Genomic DNA, 21130 nt, shown 5'->3' with positions numbered 1-21130 from the left:
TCCTCTGTAGAAATAGTCTCTAAGTGAAAAATTATTAACTGGAATCATTCATGCCAATACAGCGATTAACTTACATTTTACCGAAAAAATACACTTAATACCCTTTACCTTCAAAGTCTTCCCTTTATATGTTTAATGATTCTGGAAATGGGTGTAAACTGGTTGGCATTAGGCCAATTCTAGTTTTATTATATTCAGTTCAAGTTCCTCAGTTCCTTTATTTCATGTCAGGTTACTGCTGTTATCAATTTGGCCTTTGATCTATTGGAGGAACAGTCAGAGTCTGAAGGCAAAGCAACATTTAATGTGAATTGTAGGCGTGTCATTTCCTTTCCTTCACACTTTAAAGTGTGATGTTGGGATTTATAACCCATGAGCCACTTCCAGGATCTGGCAAACTGTATCTATTAAAGACATATTGTTGTGCTGTGTAATATCTAGTGTGGAAATGAATGTCTGTGTTATATTCCCGATCCTAGACTGCTCAACTACAACAGACATGTGACCATAATCACAGCATCAACTGAACGGAAAGGCATGTTTAGTTAGTAAGGAAATGCTGTCACATGAATTTATTGCTTTTACTGTGGCTTTCCATCTTTTGGTGTGGTTGTGCAGGTTAGCCACTGCCTAAGTGTCACAATTTGGAGTCAGATTATGTCATTAGAATAAAACATTTACAGTTTCCATGTTTACTACATAATTAATCTTTCAATAAATTATCTATATCATAATCCAACAACGTTCGAGTAAACTTACACTACGTTCTGAGTCGAACATGATAACTTTTCTTGTCAGACTTTATTCATTTTCTATTTGGCACTAGCAGGGCCTTCAGCTAAAAGTTCAAACATTCCTTTTAACAAAAATTTCAAACAAAATAATAATAAAATAATAATAAAAAGATATGAGGGTCACTGTGAAACACTAAATGAACATTCCTTTGCTTACCTCCAGTTCAGTCACAATTGTGGTGATGATTTATATTTAATGTCTCCTGAAATTTGATTCTAACAGTTAACAACCAGCCAACCATACCTTTATTCTTCAGTTTTTAAACTCAACCACAGGGGGCGCCACGAGCGCTTATGAGGCGGAAGCAGTCTGTCAGCTGCCACGATTTTGTTTTGGTCCGCCTCCTAGCTAAGGTTAGCTAGGTGCTTCTCTTCTATTTGGGTTTCTACGATTTGGCCGCCCTGTGACAGCTAACGGAAATGAAGAAGTTTTTCGATGACATTAAGAAAGACATTAAATTTAAATCTGCGGGACCTGGGAAGAAACTCACAGACGATACCAGGCAAATAGAAAACTTTTCTAAGATACTGCAACGCTAGCCACGTAGCTAGCAGTCTAACGTCTGCAAAATTGATTTAGCAATTAGCTTGTTGATGGTCACTAAGGATTACGCATGTCGTAAAGCTAACTAGAACAGTGCTAATTAGTGATTTTCACTGTATGAAGGTAGCGTTTAGGGGGCTAACATTTGTTGTTTTCCGCCGTTGGCAACTGGATTATGTAACGTGAATGTTAATACTCAGCACAGCGGTAGACTTCCGTCTAATTTCAGGGTAGCTAACAGTTAACGCCAACGATAATCCCTGAACAAGCTTATTTAGCCAATGGTTTTAGTAACTTATTAAGTAACTTTTACTCGTGGTTAAGCCACCGAGCTGCTCAACAGAAAATAAACTCGCTGTGTCGCTGGCGTTTTGATAGTGTGTCGTTAGCATGTGAAGTAGCCCAGCAAGCTAAAATGCACACTTCTCAGGTGTTGACGTTACAGCAAAATATGTGTCTGTGTTCGAACAGAAGCATGAGGGTCAACATGAACCCACAACATGTCTCCTCACTTCGCTTTTCTGTCCTCATAACACTGTAGTTCGAAGGCCGAAAGGGTGCAGAGCGGCTCCAGTGCCAAGAATAATCGCCATGCTCCCAGTGAAGGAGCCCAGAGGGCTGGAGCTGCAGCCCTGGCCAGGATTGAGCAGCATCCGCGGCCGAAGGTCCACACCTCTCAGGACGCCATCAGGAACCAGGGTGAGATCAACACCCTCATCCAACACAGTGTTGTTGTTCATCACAGTGGAGTATGAAACGAAAATGAGTTGAAATCCACCCCTTCACATCACTGGTGCTTTCTGGGATAATGTGGCGTGTATGCTTTGAGTAATGTTGCTTAAATCTTCTACATGCAGTTGTCATAAGAGGTTTGGGGTTGATTTATTCAGATCAAGGTCGTGGGTTGTGGTAAAGACAGTCCACATTAAACGTGCAATTTAAGTTTCAACATCAGTATATGTGAATTTCCAGTACTAGTTTTACTAATGCTCTTTGAAACAATCATCTGATTGTATATTTGCTGTTTTTCCCTCTAATACATCTCTAGTCTCCTCCTGAGAACCACTTAATCACCATAGGCATTTTTGCTAAAGATTAAATATGTTATGTAGTGATTACATATCATTGTTACTATTTGCTGATTTGGGACAAGTTGGATCACTGACTTTGGCTTTTTCATTCCTGTCCTGATGGTCTAAGGTGTTTATTATTGTACTAGTGCCATATGAGCAGGTCAGATTATTTGGTTTGCCACTTTGCTGCATGCAATGTAGCAGTTCTCTCTTGACTGCCAGTCCTGCTTCTGTTCTATGTGTAAGTTGAGATTTTTATTTAAGACGCCCAAACCATAAAAAATCTGTGGAAAGTGGATGTGGCTGTCGCACCCATGGCGTTTAATAAGCAGATGGAATTTGAATGTGTTCATAACGAGTCTATACTTTGAGACAGCATGTCTGTAATATAAAAAAGCTTGATTAGAGAATCAGAATTTATCTTTCTATTGCGTATGATCTGTTGTCATGTTAAAAACAAAGTGATTTTCTGTGTTTGCTTGCAGTTAAAAGAGAGCTGGAGGCAGAAGCGGCTGCACTGGCTGAAAAAGGAAAGGCAGCCACAGCAGAAGTATGTATGACAGTGATGTGTTAAATCAAAACACACCATTAAGGTCACGTTTGGCTCGTAGTGATCAGTTTCAAGTCTGACGATGTTGGCGAATGACAATTCTTTGCAGGGATCCAAAGTGCCCGTGAAAGATCCTGCATGCCTGTCAGTGTCAGGTGTGTATTTCACCTGTCCGCTAACTGGAGCCACTTTAACTAAGAGTGAGAGGGAGGTACACATTAAAGAGGCCATTTTGATGGTACGTCTGAAGATATTGCCCCTTGTTGTTGTAGCACAAATTAGAGCCTGTTTGCAATTTCTAGCAGCATAATAACTGAATCCGAATATCTGCCTGTGTGTCTGATGAGTATCTGTTGATAAAACATGCACTGTGTTGTTACCGTCAGCGGTTTGAGGAGGATGCAGTTGAGGCCTCTGTTATGATGATCCACACATTTAACAAAGACAGAGAGAAAGTGAAGGCTGCTGTGGACATCATAAGCAAGTAAGACACTGCTGACTGGCTTTAGTATTTGACTTGTTTTCTACTATTCTCACAGCTGAGTTGAAGATCTTGTGTTATTTCATGTTCTTTATTCTTTTGTCAATAGGTATGTTGACAATATTTGTAAGAATCCCACAGAGGAGAAATACAGGAAGATTAAACTCAGCAACAAGGTGTACCAGGTGTGTTGGACATTTTTGATTTTACAGCCTCCCCTTGAGTATAAGTGTGAGGAAGATATTTTTGCATTTCTTTCATATGATTCCCTCTTTTGATTTATTTCAGGAGAAAGTTCGTTCTGTGGAGGGCAGTCGAGAGTTCCTGCAGGCCCTGGACTTCATAAACATTATGCTTCCTGTGGAGGGTCAAGGTACATTAATCCTGATGCCCTTTGATGAATAAGTTCCTTATTAACAGGCTGTCGGGCTCAGTGGTTTTCCTTTGATTCATCACAGCCAACACATCCTTTAAAAAGTCAACCTGACTGTTACATATTTCGGTTTGTGTTTGCCTTGCCTGGAGATCAGAGGAGGAAGAGGAGTTCCTCGTGTTGCCGGAGCAGAGTCCCGATGTCCTGGAGTTGATGAAGGAGAGGAGGGATCGTCTCCAGAGAGGAGAGCCAGTCAGAGCGCAGCTGAACAGACAGCCTCAGGCGTTCAGACCCTCTGCCAACGCCCAACGCTTCGAGCTGCCACCAGAATTCTACAACCTTTCAGCAGAGGAGCTCAAGAAGGAGCAACAGCAGAGGTACAGAGACGGTTAGAGGAGAAGTTATAGGGAATACATTTATACGTGAACCCAACAATAAACAAGATCACATTTGATATTCAGCAAGAATAACACAAACAGTGAGGGCAGTCTCGTGGCACAGTGTAATTTAGATGTCAAGTCTGTGTGTTGTGACACTTTTTTGTTGAGGCCCGTCTTCTCCGAACGAACACAGAGCATCCTGTTGTTTTACACTACTTTTCTTTTTCTTTGATTGTGGAAGTGATGCCAAGAAGATAAGATCAATAGCTGATTCCTAACATCTGCATTTTCTCATTTGAGTCACGCTTTTCATCAAAGTTAGATTATAATCTCCTGAGTCATGGTCCTTGATTAAATCTTGCACAAGCAGCACTACACCGCTGCAAAACGACGACGTAAATGTCTGTTCTGCGCTGCAAACTGGTCGGTTACAGCTTGTGCTCCACGCTGCTTTCCAGGAGGGCTGGAGGAGACAGGGGCATCATCTTGGCCTTCATCTTGGCCTGCAAACCCTTCGATTACGTTTTGTTGGAAACATGCTGGTTGTCAAACATTCATTAAGTCTAGAAAAATTCTTAAAATAGAGATATCATCGACACTTGACTGAATATTTGATTCCCTTCACTAAGACAAGAGCAGATGTAATCAGCCATGATTGTGAACGGCCTCGAACACACACCTATCAATAATGCACGATAATGGATCCCTGCTGTCCTGCCCTGTTTGATGTGCTGTGCACCTCTAGCCATGAAAATACCAAAGTGTGTATCACCCACTTTTCCTTGGACTGTGGTCTGCTGGTGTTTGTCCTTCATCATTTTAAAGAGCCTGCACTCAGTGCCCCTGTGTGTTTCGTTTCCCAGGAGTGATCTGGTGGATAAGAACGCCATGCTGCGCACTAAGGCCATGAGGGAGAAAGAGGAGCAGAGGGAGAGAAGGAAATACAACTACACCCTGCTCAGGATCAGACTGCCTGATGGAAACCTGCTACAAGGTAAGAGCCGCTTTTTAAAAATCAAGTCAGGAAGTGAGTCAACAGCCTAACAAAACAAAGTTTAGTTGAAAGCCCTGATGGAAGTGAGCGAGTAAAGATGATGTGTGTTTCCAGGGACCTTTTATGCGTGGGACCGGCTGTCTGCGCTGTTTGCGTTTGTGCGGGAGTCTTTGGTGGACGGCTGGCAGCCCTTTGAGCTTATTGCTCCTGGAAGTCAGAAACTACAAGAGTCCGACGAAGTCGCTCTCGCAGAGTGTAACTTGGTGAGTTGAAACCAGAGTCTCCCCCGTGAAACTGGCCTACGTGTCTACTATAAACAAATCCAATGAAAAGACCAAAACTCGGTTATTATCAAGAACACTTGTGCTTACGTTTATTTTGACTCAGTCTCATATACTGTCCTGGTGTCGTAAACAGTCACTACAGCATCAAATGTGTATTCATCCACTGCTGAAAATAATCCCCCGACAAACGCAGTGTTTGCGCCTGTTTGAGCAATGTTTGCTTTTCAGAGAGGAAAACAGACTTTAAAAAAAAATAAAGGTGTGCATTTGAGGCCTTTCTTTAAAAGGAAATATGTAGCAGGAGGTAGGTTGAGCTCCCACAGACAGGTTAGGGAAGTCACAAAGCAGTGAGACATGGGACAACACGTTGTTGGGTTTGGTTGTTTTCATGGGATTTGTCGACAAAAATAAAAATAGAGAATAACAGCAGATTTTTAATTGATGCTTTATCTTGTAAAAACACAATTTGCTGTGTGTGGGCTCTGCTAACTATATTAATGAAACAAACAGCTAGTTTAACCTGCGTGAGGTTCAACTGGCACTTTTAAAGTTGTTGTCTAGTTGCTATTTCTTCTCTTCAACGGTATAATGGTTTTCCGACTGGAGAACTGGCGCCACCTACTGCTGATTTCAGTGAACCAATCGCGTAATGGTAGTGGTCGGAAACAAGCATTCATCTGCATTTTCTTTTGCCGATTTCCTCCTACATTTAGAAAGAAACCCAGCTAATCATTAAAATGACTGACCTGCAGTCCCAATACAAAGCGAGACGCCATCTGAGTGACTAAGGTCACTACAGTTCATGTCAAATTGTGTCTATATGTTTTCCCTTAGGTCCCTGCGGCTCTGCTCACGTTTGCCTGGGATGCAGCCGTGCAGGCGGATATTGCAGCTGCAGGTGGAAAGAGCCCCTCCCTCCTCAAACCAGAGCTGCTGGAAACCATTCAGACCCTCAGCTGAGCAGAAACTCTGTCCCTGAGCCCCCCCCTGCTACAGTACCTCCCCTCCTGGCACTAAATGGGTGAAACTGCCCCTCACAAATGACTAGTGATGAGTTTATTTTTACTACAAATTCTAACTTAATTCCGTAGCAGCGATAGACCAGGGGTAGTCTCACCCTAATGCTTTTGCTGAGCGTACCCCCCCCTCTCTCCATGTGGGGATAATGTCACACTACAGACTGTCTCAGCAGCACATTGTGTTGAAGGAAGCAGTACTAACAGATATGAGGAGGAAGCGAGGGCCAAGTCTTGTTTTTTGTTGCATCTTGAATGAATGTACGTGCTGTGGAATAAACAGACTGTGGCAGCAGTCCTCTGTGCTGTAACAGTCAACAGTCAGGTGTTGTTCACGGGGCATGTTGAGACCTTCTTTTAACTGTGTCAACACTTCCTCCCCTTCTTTTGAAGTCAGCAGCCCGTCGGATTAACAGTGTTCACCTTTTGACTGTAGAAGAAAATTATGAGTAGTGAAGCCAAGTGACTCCGGTCAGGTACTGTTGTTCATCCTTTCAGCACCGAGCTTCTTTCGTTTTGAGAGCCGCTGGGTGTCTGATCCCTGGCTTTACGTAAGGCTGAAATGCTTCTGTGTTCGGCGGTGCTCAAGGTTAACAGTGTTTTGTCTGATTTGGTGTGATATGAATCTGGCTTTCCTGTTTGTCCTCAGCTCTGCAGTGGCCTTGCACTCCTTGGTGTTGTACAACAGACTTCTCTGATTGCTTTCAGAATAAAAGCACCAAGTGTATTTTTACATCTATGAGCACAAGCCTAAACCAGAAATCAGATAATTTCACTTAAAATTTTGGTCCAAAACTGAAAAGTTGTCCACTGATAAGACCCCCGATGTGCAACATTTTTTTATTGGCCGTGTAATGATGTTCTAATACCAAAATATTTTCTTATATTTTACCACTTTGAAGCGCTTTTCAGGATTATTTAAAACTATATAAATGCTTTAGGTGTAAAGTATGCCCTAAATGTAAAATGTAAAAAAAAAAACCCTTCTCAAACATACTGCTTTGTTCACACTACTCAAGTGATAAATGGTTTAATTTCAGAGGCTCACTGCAGAAGCTTCATGCAACCAACTTACTCTGGCATGCAGGCAGGCATGAATTATTTATTTTATTAAACTGGCAGCATGGACTTGTTTCTTGATCATGGTGGTTTTAATTAAGTCTTGTATTTTGTTTGTATCAAACACATTTCCTTGTGTTAAAAGGGGTCTACATTTCAAACAGGGTGGCCATACATATGAAAATATAATTCATAGCACCACCTGCATCCAATGAGAAATTTAAGTTGTGAAAAACTTAAGTTCCAAATTTACCCCAAAATTGTGTAAAACGTTGTAGATCCACCCTTTCTCTTGATACACGTCATTGAAGGTTAGTACGTTTATTTCGGTAGTGGTTTTGCTGTATGTGAGTCTACCAGGTAAATTGTAAAAGCTAAGTATAGTTTCTCCTGCTTGTGGTTGGTTAAGATAACAACATCCTACCTCTTATTGGTCATCTCTGTAATACATCCCAGTGAGTTTCACACAAAAGGCAAAAAGTAGATATTTAAAGTCCTGGCATTGTTTTGTTTTACATCAAAATCTTTAACAACTTAAATCTGCACACAAAATACACATAACTGCTGAGTTATACAATCTGATGTCAAGTGTAAACTCTGTGGATAATCCCAGCATCCGTCAAGCCAAGTCGGTCATAAACATTTCTGCACTCCTCTGCTGTCTCGTTCAGCCTGTCCACCAGGTGCCCACAGGTATTCAATAGAAGGGAGAAAATGTTTTATCTGCATTGTTACCTTATTAAAAAAATTAGTGAGCAGTTGTGATCTGTCCAGATGTTTGGAGTTGTGTTCTGTTGCTTTTTAACCTGCCTGTAATAAAGATCGCTTGCACTGCATCTTACCTTTTGTTTAATAAACAGAGGCAAATCAGTGTTTAACTTTGATCTATACCTAAAGAGAGGCGACTTAACACCCACTAACACATGACTGACTAGACATGGCATGCTCTATGCTGACTTTCCTGAAAAGAAATGTGTTGCATGCTAGTGTTGAAGTTAAATAATACTTTATTGAAAACAAAGAGCATCTGCAACAACACCTGCAAATGAAACAACTGAGGGTTCAGTGCACATTATGTTTAAGGCTTTTTTTTTTTTGATACTCCATCATAAATGTTGTACAAAGCACCTTTTAGAAGGTGTTCACCAGGTGTAAAGCAGCTTGTTTAACAGTGATTTGAAAAAGAACCGCCAACATTAGTACAAATTGCTCAGGAGAGGTTGCAAAACAACAATTTTACTGTCTTGGAGTGGCTAATCACATCCCAGACATCAATCCACTTCAGATTTGTCACACATTTGTCTTTCAACTAATTACGCTGAATCAATTGATAGCGAACGGGACTGTTTTCTACTAAAATGGTTCTACATGCAAACATACAATTGAACATGAGGGGGGGCAAAAAATAAAGTTTCCAATCATTAATGAATTTTGAAGTTCTTTCAGGGGTTCTTTTGTTTTAATTAGTACCAAATTAAGTTTTTTCCAGGAAACTTACAAGGAACTGCCAAAATAGTGCCCAGATGTGCATATATTCAAGTTGTAACTGTGGACAAAGATGCCTTTATATTGACTTCAAGGGTTGAATACCTGTTATTGACAGTCTTCTGTTGGTTAAAACCAAAATAAAAGAAAGCCTCATTACACCCACTGTCACTGATGAGCAGTCTCAGGCACTACAGCATCTCCTACAGGTTAAACATTCATGTCTCAGCCAACTCAAACACAATACAGTCGTTGACATTAGCGAACGTCAGCATGGTGACGGTGTTAGCGTCACGCTACCAAAGGTACCCAAATGAATGACAAGGAATGAATGCAATATAAAAGTGCAGTACTTTTATTCATGTTTAATGAATTTATCCTGTTCAAGTATTCTTGAAAAATACAGAAAATACATATTTATAAAACACCGTGACACTGGACCTAACTGTACAAGTACAGGTCTAGCAACTACTCCAGTGAGTTGTCAGAATTAGAAATCGCAGAATAAATGCACCCACTGAAATCAAAGGGAAATTCAGATGGACTTTCAGCCTCTCATTTCCCAACTCTTATTTCTGGCAAGCTATAGACAGTTAGACTAGAGGAAATCCAATCATGTCATGAATTCAACATTTCAAAAACCGTGAATAATGCCCTTCTCGTTGTCTTGGTTGTTTCTCGTGAAAATGGGCATATCTGTTCTGCTCTTCCTCCCTCTGTTCAACCCAATCTGCTGTAGCTAAAGCTGTGCCAGAGACACTTTCACCTTCCACATTAAAGAGGCCCGTGTCAAACATGCCTGACTGACTTCTACGCAGAAATCAGACATAGTTAATGGACACTGGACCAACCTGTTCTCAATAATCAATTCAGACACTCTGATTTTATGCACAGCCACATTTTACAGGCAAGATGACTCCTTTCAAACATTTAGGTGAGAGGAAACTCTTACTGAGCAGACGCCACCTGCTGTGAGTTGCTTGTACCAGAGTGTGGTGCTTCATCTTGCTTGAAGACTTGGTTCTGTCTTGGACACAGTCGAGTTCAGAACCAAGAGGGAGGAATTTATGAGGGGAAACAGAGTAGCTTGGTTACAAGAGACAGCCTATCCTGACCTCAGGCAGTTGCGAGTGTAGGAGCAGCGCTAGCCACGGGGAGAGCAGCTGTGTCGGAGGGGGTGACTTCCATCGGACAGTCTGCCTCGCTGGATGAGTTCTCCCTGGTTGGGCCTACAGAGTAATATTTAATGAGATTTCGTTAGATTATTAAAAAAAAAAAACAGACAAAACAAAGCCATAGACATCAATTTTAAAAATGTATTTTATCAAGAGTCTGCATGTAAATGAAATGTGTAAATGAATGAGGTAGGTTCCAAAAACAGACAGGGATCCTTAGCAAAATCTGTGTCTTAACCAGAATCCGCCAGAAGACTGCAGCTGTATCCACACATTAATGAAGGAGCCGGGAGAGCCAGAGACACTCTGCACAGTGGTACTGGACAGATGAAGTAACTACTCAGTTTGTGGATGATTAAACAAATGAGATAACCTATAAGATGTGCTGGTGGGTGGATTTTCAACAGGTTAACAGTTTGCCCCTGCTCCCAGTCTTTACACACAGCTAAGCTAAGTTAATTGCATTCTGGTTCCAGTTATGTACTTGACAAAGATATAAGTGGTATCAGTCCTCTCACCTAACGACCAGAACATGCTTCCCCACTCTGGACTTAGGTGAACGAGCATAGGGGACATTCAGAGATGTGTGGCCATTTGTTTTGTACTTGTACTATTCATAACATACTTGTAGGGGAGTAACAGTACACATATTCATCCCAAACTATACAGTCCCACAGTTCTGTATGCACTGTGACCCAATAAATTACTGTAAAAATATATATCTACTGCTCAAATGCATAGAACAAAATTATAGAGCTCAAGTTTAACCCAAAAAGTTTGGAATTGCACCAGGAGTCACCTGTCAGCTGGAGCATACTAGTTGGCTTAGCCCTGTTAGGCAGGTTAGTCAAGCTCATTCAGTGTCACCATCACCCAAACAGCAACCAGAAATGAAAAATCAGAGCTGGAGGACCCTCCTGTGACATCTAGGTTACAGCAAAAATGAACACCAATTAGTGTTTAACTGTATCCTGACAATGTTCAACTGAAGTCGGGCAGTATGTCTATGCAAACACTTCAAACATGATGGTATCCCCCAAACGTGTGTAGCAAACAAGACAAAAACAGACTGGAAGGCGAGTCTTTCTGCCCACAGCATTCAGGCAGCCTCTGCAGACTCGGACCAGAGCAAAAACTAATGCTACAGAAGTGCTTAATTGCAGCAGAGATGTGACCATACTGGATCGTAAACAATAGAAGTGCTTGAGCCCCTGCTACAATGTGTCTACATGAATGCATGTTAGCAAGTCAGTTGTGCTGCCGTTGATAAACCAGTGCAAGCTGCAGCTGCTCAGAAATTATCAACAGGTCAGAGTTTTATGACGGAGCACAGCTGACATTTGTCATTTATTTTTTCTCATTACAATGTCTGTGTTCCTTAACTATTTAAGGAAGAGCTATGTCCAATGAGCCACTGTTGAACTTATACATTTTTCAAAATAAATGACGTTTTCCCTGCTGTACTGAAAACATACTGAACCATGACCCCAAACCCGAGTTACAGACCGAACCGTGAATTTTGTGTACCATCACATCCCCAGTAACACTGGGAGTTGGATCCACTTATTAGTTTGCTTGACAAGTCTGCACAACATATATTTGAGGTTTAGGTGTGTCCATCAGCTCCTACGTGACTTTAAGTTAGTGGCTACTTCACAGACATGTTTATGTGCATTTCTTTGCAAAAGCATAACACAAACTGAACTCTCAGAGAGAAAGTGAATGAGCACATTTTCCAAAATGCTTAACAGTTCAAATTAAGGGATGCCAACACTGACATATCTGTAATGAGAAGATATGTCTAAATATGTTGTGTATGTGTTTAGCTGCAGCTGGAAAAGCTGACTACGTGGCCCTCAATGTCCTATTCCATCACCAGAAATGGTTTCAGTAATGTGTGCTAGGGCATACATCTTCAAAATCCTAATAATGCAAACATTAAAAGGTGACAATGACATCTTATTTCTCCTGTGTAACTCACCACTCTGTGCAGTGATGATACAGTCTTCCTCGTCGTCATCCTCAGTGTCAGCTTGAAAACCATCTGCTTCCATTGCTTCCGTCTGACAAATACAGGGATTTACAATCATTAGAGCCAGTAAAAAGGGTACAATCAGCATGTTAAAGTACATTTTCATTAGATGTTAAGCTTTAAAAAGATATCAAAAAGGGTGACCAATCTAAGTACACAAACGGTTATTTGAAAATCTGTTTGAGCTTGTTTCTCTACCTGCTCTGGGTCAGTACATCTCTTCATGAACTTGGTGATTGACATGCTGCCTGTGCTCTTCCTTTTGTTGGAGGATGTTGACGTGGCGGAGGAGGTCTGAGGGGTGGTGGGCGAGTTTCCCTGAGAGCCTGTGGCCGCCTGGGGTTCTTCACGGGACTCTTCTCGAGCTCCCGTGGTGAGGTAGGTCCACTGGCAGGGCACAGGGAGAGCCTCCTGGCCAAAACGAGACAAGACCTCTGTGTGCACATACCAGCAGCAGCGTCTGTATGTGGAGCGCTTCTCATAAACAGCATTGTTCTTCATGAGGCGCTTCACCTGTATTCTGATGAAAGAGGGAGGGTAGGAAGTCATTTTAGTGGACTTCGACTTTTTTTTCTAAATAAGATGTACAGTGGCTTGTTAAAACTAATTATTTGAAAGGCCACACATATGCGTAGATAATACTATTGCACTTTACCATCATTGCACTTGTCTTATATCCTTTCTTTCCTTTTTTAAAACTGTATTTGTTCTTGTTGTGTAAACCATTGCACTGAAGAAACAGTTTTGCTCCCCTGTACGCTGAATACTGTATATGGAGATTATGTCAATACATCCTATATTGTAGATGTTGTACAATAAAAACAATTACTAAGAGATGTTTCTGGAGATAAATTTGTTTTAATTATCAATAAATGATTATTTCAAGGCATTTAAGCATATCTTTATTGTTTCATTATATGTTTTCACTGAAATTTTTATCCCAAAATATTGGTGTTTTACCTGGTGGGAATGTTTTCTGCTAGACTCTGAGGACTGGACAGTTCAGGAGACGTTGATGAGGAGGAAGTGGAGGTCTGCTGACGACAAAACTCCTGAAACTCAGTGATGATCACTTTGCTGCTGTTGACATTGCCGTGCAGCAGAGGCAACAGCTGGCCGAGTACTATGGGAGAAAAAAAAACAGATTTTGTTTAATGCATCATTAGCTCATAAATAGAAAACAAGTTATTTTGTTACAAAATGTAAATATCTAACTAAGACGTAAATCAACTTCCACACAGATGCATTTTGACTCCTCTATAGAAAGGTTTTATTAGTTATACAGATGTAGGTCAACCAAACAGAAATTGCTTACTAACAACTAGAAGTAAACGTAGCTTACCTATAGAAAAAATGCCCAATTTAGACTGATATACTTTAAAATCATTAAATATGCAATGGTAGTTAAAGTACTTGTGATATTAAAATGCTGGTTGTGATTACTGAACCAGCCAAAAAAAATGATGAAAACAGTACTGAGCCATCATACTATAGTGCAGCACCACCAGTCCACTGCAAATAACAGAGTGCTAAATATATTATCTCACAATTTTAGCACACAATATATTGTACATAATATGTTGGTAGTAACCCTTTATTTATAGCACCACAATACAAAGGGTTTCTAAGGAAATCACAATAAAAAGGTACACACAATTTGCAGTGTACCATATCCATATAAGCCACTCACAGCCCAACAGCACTGGATCAGTTTGCTAGGTCCCTAACAGATCATCAGCTAAAGAAAAGCCAAGTGAATCCAGTCATATACTTACACTGTGCTTCTGTCTGACACCTCTGCGACAGCTCCTCTGGGCTGGGGCTGGTGTCTGCCTTGGGTAAGGGCTCTACCAGACACATAGCATAAGGCTGGAAAAGCTGCAAGGCAGGTCCTTCTCCATCCCAGACGCAGCCCCTTACCACTGGCTCTAGCACCTTCATCTTCTTTTTGGTGGACATCAGCTCATCCCACTCCCTTGCCTTCAGTTTCTGACGTAGTTTCAGCTTCTCCGGGTCACCACCCTCCTGGAAGGATGCATGTGTGTTAATAGTGGTGCAAACAGGAAGCAGAAACGTAAAGTATTTTAAAACAAGAAAATCCAAATAACACCTGTCTGTCAGATTTAGAACAACTGCTTGAAAAACAGCTCTCTTCATACCTCTTCTTCTACAGCCCCCTCGTCATCAGAAAGGTAGCCATGAGGAACAAAGAAGCCGTCATCATCATCATCGTCACCTCCTTCCTCCTCATCTTCCTAAAAATGATCAACAGTTCTCTTAGCAAAAGGTAAACTATAACATATACACTACACTAATAGGTAAAATATTTGAAGAATGCTGATGCTTTTTCACACTCTAATGAAACTCACTCCTTCACTGTGTGACAGGGACTCTCCTGGTTCCTCCTCCTCCCATTCTTCATCACTGTCCACCTCATAGTCTAACAAATCCTGTGGTGAGAGAGCACAGCTGTTAGTCTCACAGCTATGCCAATAAAGTTAATGAATCAAAGTTAAGATCTTAAAAGTGATCAAAAAGCATAGTTATATCTGGGTTCTTGGTTGATACAAGTGTCTGTGTTACATTGCTAATATAATCCATTTAATCTATTAGTAAAAAAAAAGTAAAGCTTAGTACCGATGCAATTTCTTTACTTGTTGGGTGACAAGTAAACTGAACAGACTGATTTCTCTGCAAAAACAGTCTTACCTTGTCTTGTCTGAAGGGGCAGCGAGATAAGATGTGCGAACTCTTTTTACTCCAGGTGCCCCAGTACGCTGGACGGTAGTTTTCATGGAACTGCAGCAGCTTCATAGGTCCATAACGTTTACGATCCGGCACACCATCTGGTTTAGGCCCTTCCACTGTTATACACTCGCTGAGGAAACAGTACACATGGGAGAGGATGAAGAAAAAAATGGTTAAACATAAAGCTACAGGAATAATTCACATTTTTTGCTTTTTTGCCCCCAAAACCTATTTACAGGCACAAATGACTCACAAGTATCTGAAATTACACAAAACAAATAACTATAATAATAACAGTATTGTTTGTTTGAGCTTGCTAAAGCAATGCTTGAACCATGGTGCAGAGCAGTAAATGTATCAGAGGAATGCCACAGTCAAACTTTTTTTCAGCACAGCAAACTTCAGAGTGTTGCGCTGCCACAATCAACCCAACATGTAACCAAATCAAATCTTTGTTCGGGTTAGGGGATAGTGGGCATATGTAGGCAAGAAATATAAAATCACTAATAATTCACACGTGGTTTGGAAAGGTTAGTCGTTTTTGAGCATCATAAAACTACAAAATAGAGGCAGTGGCACCACATCATGCATTTATTGCAGGATGTGGTGACTATTATAACAGCCTTTTCTGTACTCCAAGGACAAAACACATTTTATTAAAGGATTAACAAAGCTTGATAAATGAGAATAGCTAAGAAAATGAAGACGGATCTAGTTAGGAGTAAAGTTTTGGCAACTTAAAAAGCAGTCTTAAATATTAAACACTATGGAGGAGCTACATTGTTTAGCAGATTGGTTTACAGGCCTCTAGACAGCGACCATTTACTCTTATTCTCCAACAGTTTTGGAGACAGTGCTACTACATTTTATAACTACTAGTACCAGTGTGCCTTGCAAATATGCCCCCACCCTAACCTGCTCCAAAGGAGGCTATGTTCAGAGTTTTGGATTTAATTCGGTTTTAAAAAGTCCCACCCTTTCATCAATTACTTTTTGCTGACAGTGTTTTGTGCTGGTGCTCTTAAAATCTACAGTTGGAGCACCAGTACTTATAGTGGAAAAGGTTAGTCTGGAGCTTTTGTTTTTGAGGAAAAAGACCTTGCCTTGTGCACAGGTGAAGCTGACAGCAGCTCAGTGCAGTTTAGAAATTTCAGTATCTGTACACAACAGTGATCCTCTAAATATGTGTGTGTTACATGGATTAGATTATTAATGGTTTGGCTATTGTTATGAAGCTGATGCATTTCTATTGCCATGTGATCCTTTTATATCTTGGCTCAATGCCAAGCAATCTTCATTTCAGCAACATATATAAAGGTGACAGGACATGGGACAACTACAGGGAATGCAGAGTAAGCAAATTAGGATAATCACAATTGGCAGTCTTACCTAAGTGAGCCAGTCCGTCTAGATTTGGTGGGTCCTGACCGACGGGGTTTCTGAGCTATCCAGTCTTTCAGTCCATTCTGGTTATCAGTTGGGTTCAACAAACACCGGTCCAGTTCCTCCAGAACAGAGTCCTCACATTGAACTCGGCATAGTGGTGCCAGAGACACGCTTTCTTTGATCTCAAATGGAGCAAACTTCCCACACGCAGCTGCAAGTGTCTGAAAAGGTTATATTATTTGTACTTATTAATTCAGTGGACTATCTTTGTTAGCATGTGTTGCAATCTTTACGATAATGCTGAAAATGCACTTACGATGTTAAGAAAGTCGCTAGCTTTGTGGAACCAATCTGACATTTTTTGTTATGAAGTGTGATATTAACTAACCTTTGGAGCCTGTTGGATCTTGGGTTTCTGTAGAAAACGTGTAATTTCTGCTTTCTCAGCTTTGAGGCGCTGTGAACAGATACACACTGGTTAACAGACAATTCAGTGGACAAATGGTCGATTACAGATTTGGAACAACAAATGTTGTAGCATCTACCAAGCTCATACTAACACTTTCTAAATAAACTTACATCCTTCTCTTCTTTCAATCGCTTCTCTTCTTCCTTCATTCGTTTCTCCTCTTCTTTTTTTCGTTTTTCTTCAAGCTTTGCCCTGAAGCAAGATTAAAGCGAAATATTTAGCACACCAAAATCAACATGTTAACACATTTTTAACCAACACTGACTTATGGAACTGAAAACATGTCAAATGGATATGTCTTGTCTTTAGAGGAACAGAGACTTGCATTACTCACTCTAGCTTTGATTTTCGTTGCTCCTCTTTTGCTTTTAACCTCTCTGCCTTTTCCTTCTCTTCCTTCTCTTTTTTCTCTCGCTTCTCTCGCTCATCTTTTTCTTTTTTCTCTCGTTTTTCCTTTTCTCGCTCCTCCTTTAGCTTGCGAGCTTCTTCCTTCTTTCTCTCCTTTGCAGCCTTAGCCTCTTCCTTCTGCCGTTCTTTCTCCTGCCGCAGCCGAAGTCTCTCCTCTTGTTCTTGTAGACTCTACAAGTGTAAACGTTTAGTCAGGTTTTCTCCTCTAATAAATGACAAGTGAATGAGAAATATGACACATAACAAATGACATTGTGCATAAAGCCTTGTTTTTAAACTGACAACTATGAATTCTGAAACAGAATTAAAATCCTGCTTGGAGTGTGTCCATCAAAATTACCACCTTCAGTGAGCGTCTTTTGATCTTTTTCTGATCTGCTGGAATCTTGGGGGTGGTCTTTGGGTCCTATGAGAATAGGGAAAACAAAAGACAAAATTGACAATCATTGTCTGAATTTGACACAATGTCAACCAGCCTAGTCTTTTTTTTTTTTGCATGATTTACAGCTAGACAAATTAATGCAATATTATTGATACTATGCTATATTTTAAACTGGGATTTTGAAATGCTTTAATACTGTCGTTGTTTTTACAAATGCTCTTGTAATTATCTATAATACATTTGAAAACACTCAAAGACATCCTAAAAATGTTGTCACTTAAGTAGAAGTGTTTGTCCAAAGAAACAGATATTTTATTTTGTCGAAATAGCCCATGTCTAATATGGAAAGCAGTAGAAAAATAAACTATATCATCATCAATTGTTGGGCAATTAATTTCTGTCAGTTTTTATGAGTAAACATCAAGAAATTATTATATGGCTAACATGTTACAAATTCTATTCATGGTAGACAGTGTGTGTGTGTGCACATGGAGTATGCAAACACATTACTAAACAAACTCTTAGGAATACTGATTAATATTGAGTGACACTACATTGTTTAATACTACACATTAGAGGGAATCAATAAAAGCGGGCCATGAGAAGTGTACATACTGTGGGTGTAGTATTGGGTGTAGGGTCATCACTCTTCTCAGGTGAGCTTTCTGATGAGGAGCTGACGGAGGAATTTGACATCATGGACCTGTTTCCTAAGCTGGAAACGTTTCCTGACTCATTCTGTTCCTCTAGCTCACTCTCAGAATCCTGCGTTGTATCGAGCAGTGAGATAGATGCAGACGGATTCCCATCTTTTTCATCCACCTCCTCTACTTCATCTTTATCAACTACTGTGCAGTCTGAGTCGTGTGTTTTTGGAGTGTTGTCAACATTGCTGGACTTCCGAGAGGAGGCAGTTTTGTTTTTGCCCTGATGCTTGTTTTTTGTTGGAGGGCCAGAAGAGCCAGGAGCAGATGAAACAAGGTGTTTTACAGGAGACAAACTCTTGTCCGCAGTCAGATCTATTACCATAATCTCATTTGGAGGTGCAGGGTGCCTACGGCTCAGGAAGCCATCAAGGGGCCCACGACCATTAACCAAGGGTGGTCCACTGTGCACAGGGAGTGCAGAGGACTCATTCTCATTCTCTCTATCTGAGACTCCTGGTTCGGGGCAGGCGTGTGCACAGGGGCGTTTGGGCGGATGGTTCTCTTTAGGTTCAGGGTTCAGGCGCTTAAATGGGAGACGAGCTGCAGGTAGAATTTAAAAAAAAAAAGAAAAGGAAAAAAAAAGTCAAAAGCCATCATAATTGCTGTTGTGCTGTATCTGTCTGGATAATGTAAAACAGATCATGGGGCTATCGCAAAGTTGTTATGTCAGTGAAAACACAGATTTAGGGGTATAACAAATTCAGGTCCCATTATTGAAGAGGGCTACTATCACCATATGACTGAATTTTAATCTCTGAAGAATTTACATGCATTAGTAGGGACCAGAATTTGAGTTTGCACTGAATTTGGAGAATAGTCAAGAGAAAATCAATCATCAATAGGTATTGTAAATGTAAGGTATGGTAAGACATGGATACCATTAAAGTTATCAACCCTCATTGCTAGATTATCGTTAATTGTAATTTCAATAGTGTTAAATAATTTCAAAAAATGAAACATTGCATTTACCTTGAATAAGTTTCTTGTTAACATTGTTTCTTGACTTACAATCCATGCCTGGAAAGAACAAAAAACAAGTGTGCATCAGAAAATAACACTTAATGCCAAAACTCCACTTCAAAGTATTGAAATTTCGAATGATTAACTGATGCTAAAGAGCAATCAATAACAAGCTTTGACAGCTGTGGAACTGATAACTATTGGGAAACCTTTTGTAGCAGATGAAAACACAAGGCTGATTTAAAATGACAAACACAGCAAATAAAGCTTTCAGTGTATATCTCGTTTGAATTACTACATATGATCTAAGAACCTAAGCATGGATCACACATTTAGCATCAACCACTTCACTGCAACTGTTGAATGTTAAGGCTCTGTTTGCAGGAACGTAAGATTAGTTTACTACTGTAATACCCACATGCCAGTGTACATTAATGTACTGTGGGTCGTCATATCCTAATCAGACTCTATTAATGTGGAAGTATATCGAACAGCAAAAACGCCAAGATACGGCTGTTTTTACGGTGTTGCATTCGATGTCACCTTAGTTTGCAACGTCGGTGCGCTAACATTTTAGTAATACAATGAATGTAATGGTTATAATGGTTGCGTTTGGTTTGCTCTCCCGCCAACCGGTATATCAGTCGGTGCTGCAGGCCCGATCGAGTCCGCAGGGCAGGCACCTTATAGGGCTGTCAGGCAACGGATGCATGCCCGACCACAATACCAAAAACTTGGCCACCAGGTTATGGACTATTGTGGCATGAAAGTTACTACCACCACAAGAAACCCGAGTGAGTGAAGACAACGGAGCAGCTCTCAAGCTTCACCAATGAAAACAGCTTTCATGTAAGCTGCTAACGTTAACCAACTCTCAGATGCTAATACGACTAGCTTCTCTGCTAACCTAACAAAACTAGCTACTTTGCTAAGTACCACAGACAGAGCTATGACCTAGCAAAGCAATGGCACCAGAGCAACCAGTGTAGCCAAGTTACGGTAACAAGCTAAAGATTTTAATGGCAAGTTGTTGCCTTGTGAATGGAAACACTGATAGTTTGAGGCCTAACTTACAATAACACGACGTTATTGTGTCTTATCTGACGTTTAAGTTGTCGAATTAGCATTAGGTAACACTATAACAGCAGTACCGAGCAACAAGTTAGCTGTACACAGCTAGCTTTAATGTTTGAGAAGTTAGCGTTCGATTTTCGTATCAAATAAGTTGACGCTGGCCTCGAAACAATGACAATAGCTTATGCCGGTGCCGTATTGAAAACTAGGTTGCCAGTGGTGAGTTAACGTTAACTGACATAACGTTAAGCAACGGATATTTATCGCTACGTATGTCATTGTCATGTGGATGCTAAATTGTATTGACGCAACGACAATCCGTCCTAATTGTAAAAGTATACATTTTGACAAGTTGATTGAAACATCTGTAAGTTTGATAGAGATGGCATTAGCCTTACCTCTTCTGCGGGGAGTCGACGCTGCCAATTGTACGTCCACAGATGGGTTTTCCGCCGCCAACATCCCAACCACTAACCCGGGACTCCTCTCGGTTGCGATATTCTCCAGCAAAACAACTTTAAAACAACGGTACAGATTGCGTAAACACTAGGGAAAGCCCCCAATGACTAACTAAATATTATGCTGCTAACTAAACGACATGTATTTCTAGTTCATTTCACATAAAACATAACACATTGCCTTTCCGCATCTCCCATATACACCCCTAGTTTACCCTGCTGCCTGCCTCGCGCTCCTGAGTCGGAATTGGCGGGAGTGTGTCACTTGCGTCAATAACCGCCGCGGATTGGTCAAAAC

At 40.7% G+C, this 21130-nt stretch overlaps 2 protein-coding genes across 2 annotated transcripts; one reads left to right on the top strand and one right to left on the bottom strand.

Moving 5' to 3' along the window:
* The first annotated feature begins 1131 nt into the window (after positions 1 to 1131).
* Positions 1132 to 8610, top strand: ubxn6 (UBX domain protein 6). The gene is made up of 11 exons (XM_041935424.1): positions 1132 to 1297; positions 1880 to 2037; positions 2897 to 2961; positions 3071 to 3199; positions 3348 to 3445; positions 3552 to 3627; positions 3731 to 3815; positions 3973 to 4192; positions 5059 to 5189; positions 5304 to 5452; positions 6308 to 8610. The coding sequence occupies exons 1-11, from the start codon at positions 1215 to 1217 to the stop codon at positions 6431 to 6433; spliced, it is 1320 nt and encodes a 439-aa protein (XP_041791358.1). The 5' UTR covers positions 1132 to 1214; the 3' UTR covers positions 6434 to 8610.
* Positions 8558 to 21059, bottom strand: chaf1a (chromatin assembly factor 1, subunit A (p150)). The gene is made up of 16 exons (XM_041935425.1): positions 20773 to 21059; positions 19310 to 19357; positions 18249 to 18880; positions 17595 to 17657; positions 17178 to 17422; positions 16954 to 17035; positions 16763 to 16831; positions 16378 to 16595; positions 14950 to 15118; positions 14610 to 14690; positions 14400 to 14495; positions 14016 to 14265; positions 13201 to 13363; positions 12439 to 12760; positions 12190 to 12271; positions 8558 to 10262 (listed from the first exon to the last, which is right to left on the bottom strand). Exons 1-16 carry the CDS (start codon positions 20834 to 20836, stop codon positions 10150 to 10152), a joined length of 2697 nt encoding a protein of 898 aa, XP_041791359.1. The 5' UTR covers positions 20837 to 21059; the 3' UTR covers positions 8558 to 10149.
* Between the last annotated feature and the right edge of the window lie 71 nt (positions 21060 to 21130).

Source organism: Chelmon rostratus, chromosome 4, assembly GCF_017976325.1.
Source record: "Chelmon rostratus isolate fCheRos1 chromosome 4, fCheRos1.pri, whole genome shotgun sequence".
NCBI classification, from domain to species: domain Eukaryota; kingdom Metazoa; phylum Chordata; class Actinopteri; order Chaetodontiformes; family Chaetodontidae; genus Chelmon; species Chelmon rostratus.
Note: the sequence above shows the minus strand (reverse complement) of the source record. Positions and strands in the feature narration are given on the sequence as shown.

Coding starts and splice junctions, on each gene's coding strand:
- ubxn6 (XM_041935424.1), top strand. CDS start 1,215: ATGAAGAAGTTTTTCGATGACATTAAGAAAGACATTAAATTTAAATCT. Junction 3,628..3,730: donor TCAGCAACAAGGTGTACCAG/GTGTGTTGGACA, acceptor GATTTATTTCAG/GAGAAAGTTCGTTCTGTGGA. Junction 4,193..5,058: donor AAGAAGGAGCAACAGCAGAG/GTACAGAGACGG, acceptor TTCGTTTCCCAG/GAGTGATCTGGTGGATAAGA.
- chaf1a (XM_041935425.1), bottom strand. CDS start 20,836: ATGTTGGCGGCGGAAAACCCATCTGTGGACGTACAATTGGCAGCGTCG. Junction 18,881..19,309: donor TAACAAGAAACTTATTCAAG/GTAAATGCAATG, acceptor TTCTACCTGCAG/CTCGTCTCCCATTTAAGCGC. Junction 14,496..14,609: donor CCCTGTCACACAGTGAAGGA/GTGAGTTTCATT, acceptor GATCATTTTTAG/GAAGATGAGGAGGAAGGAGG.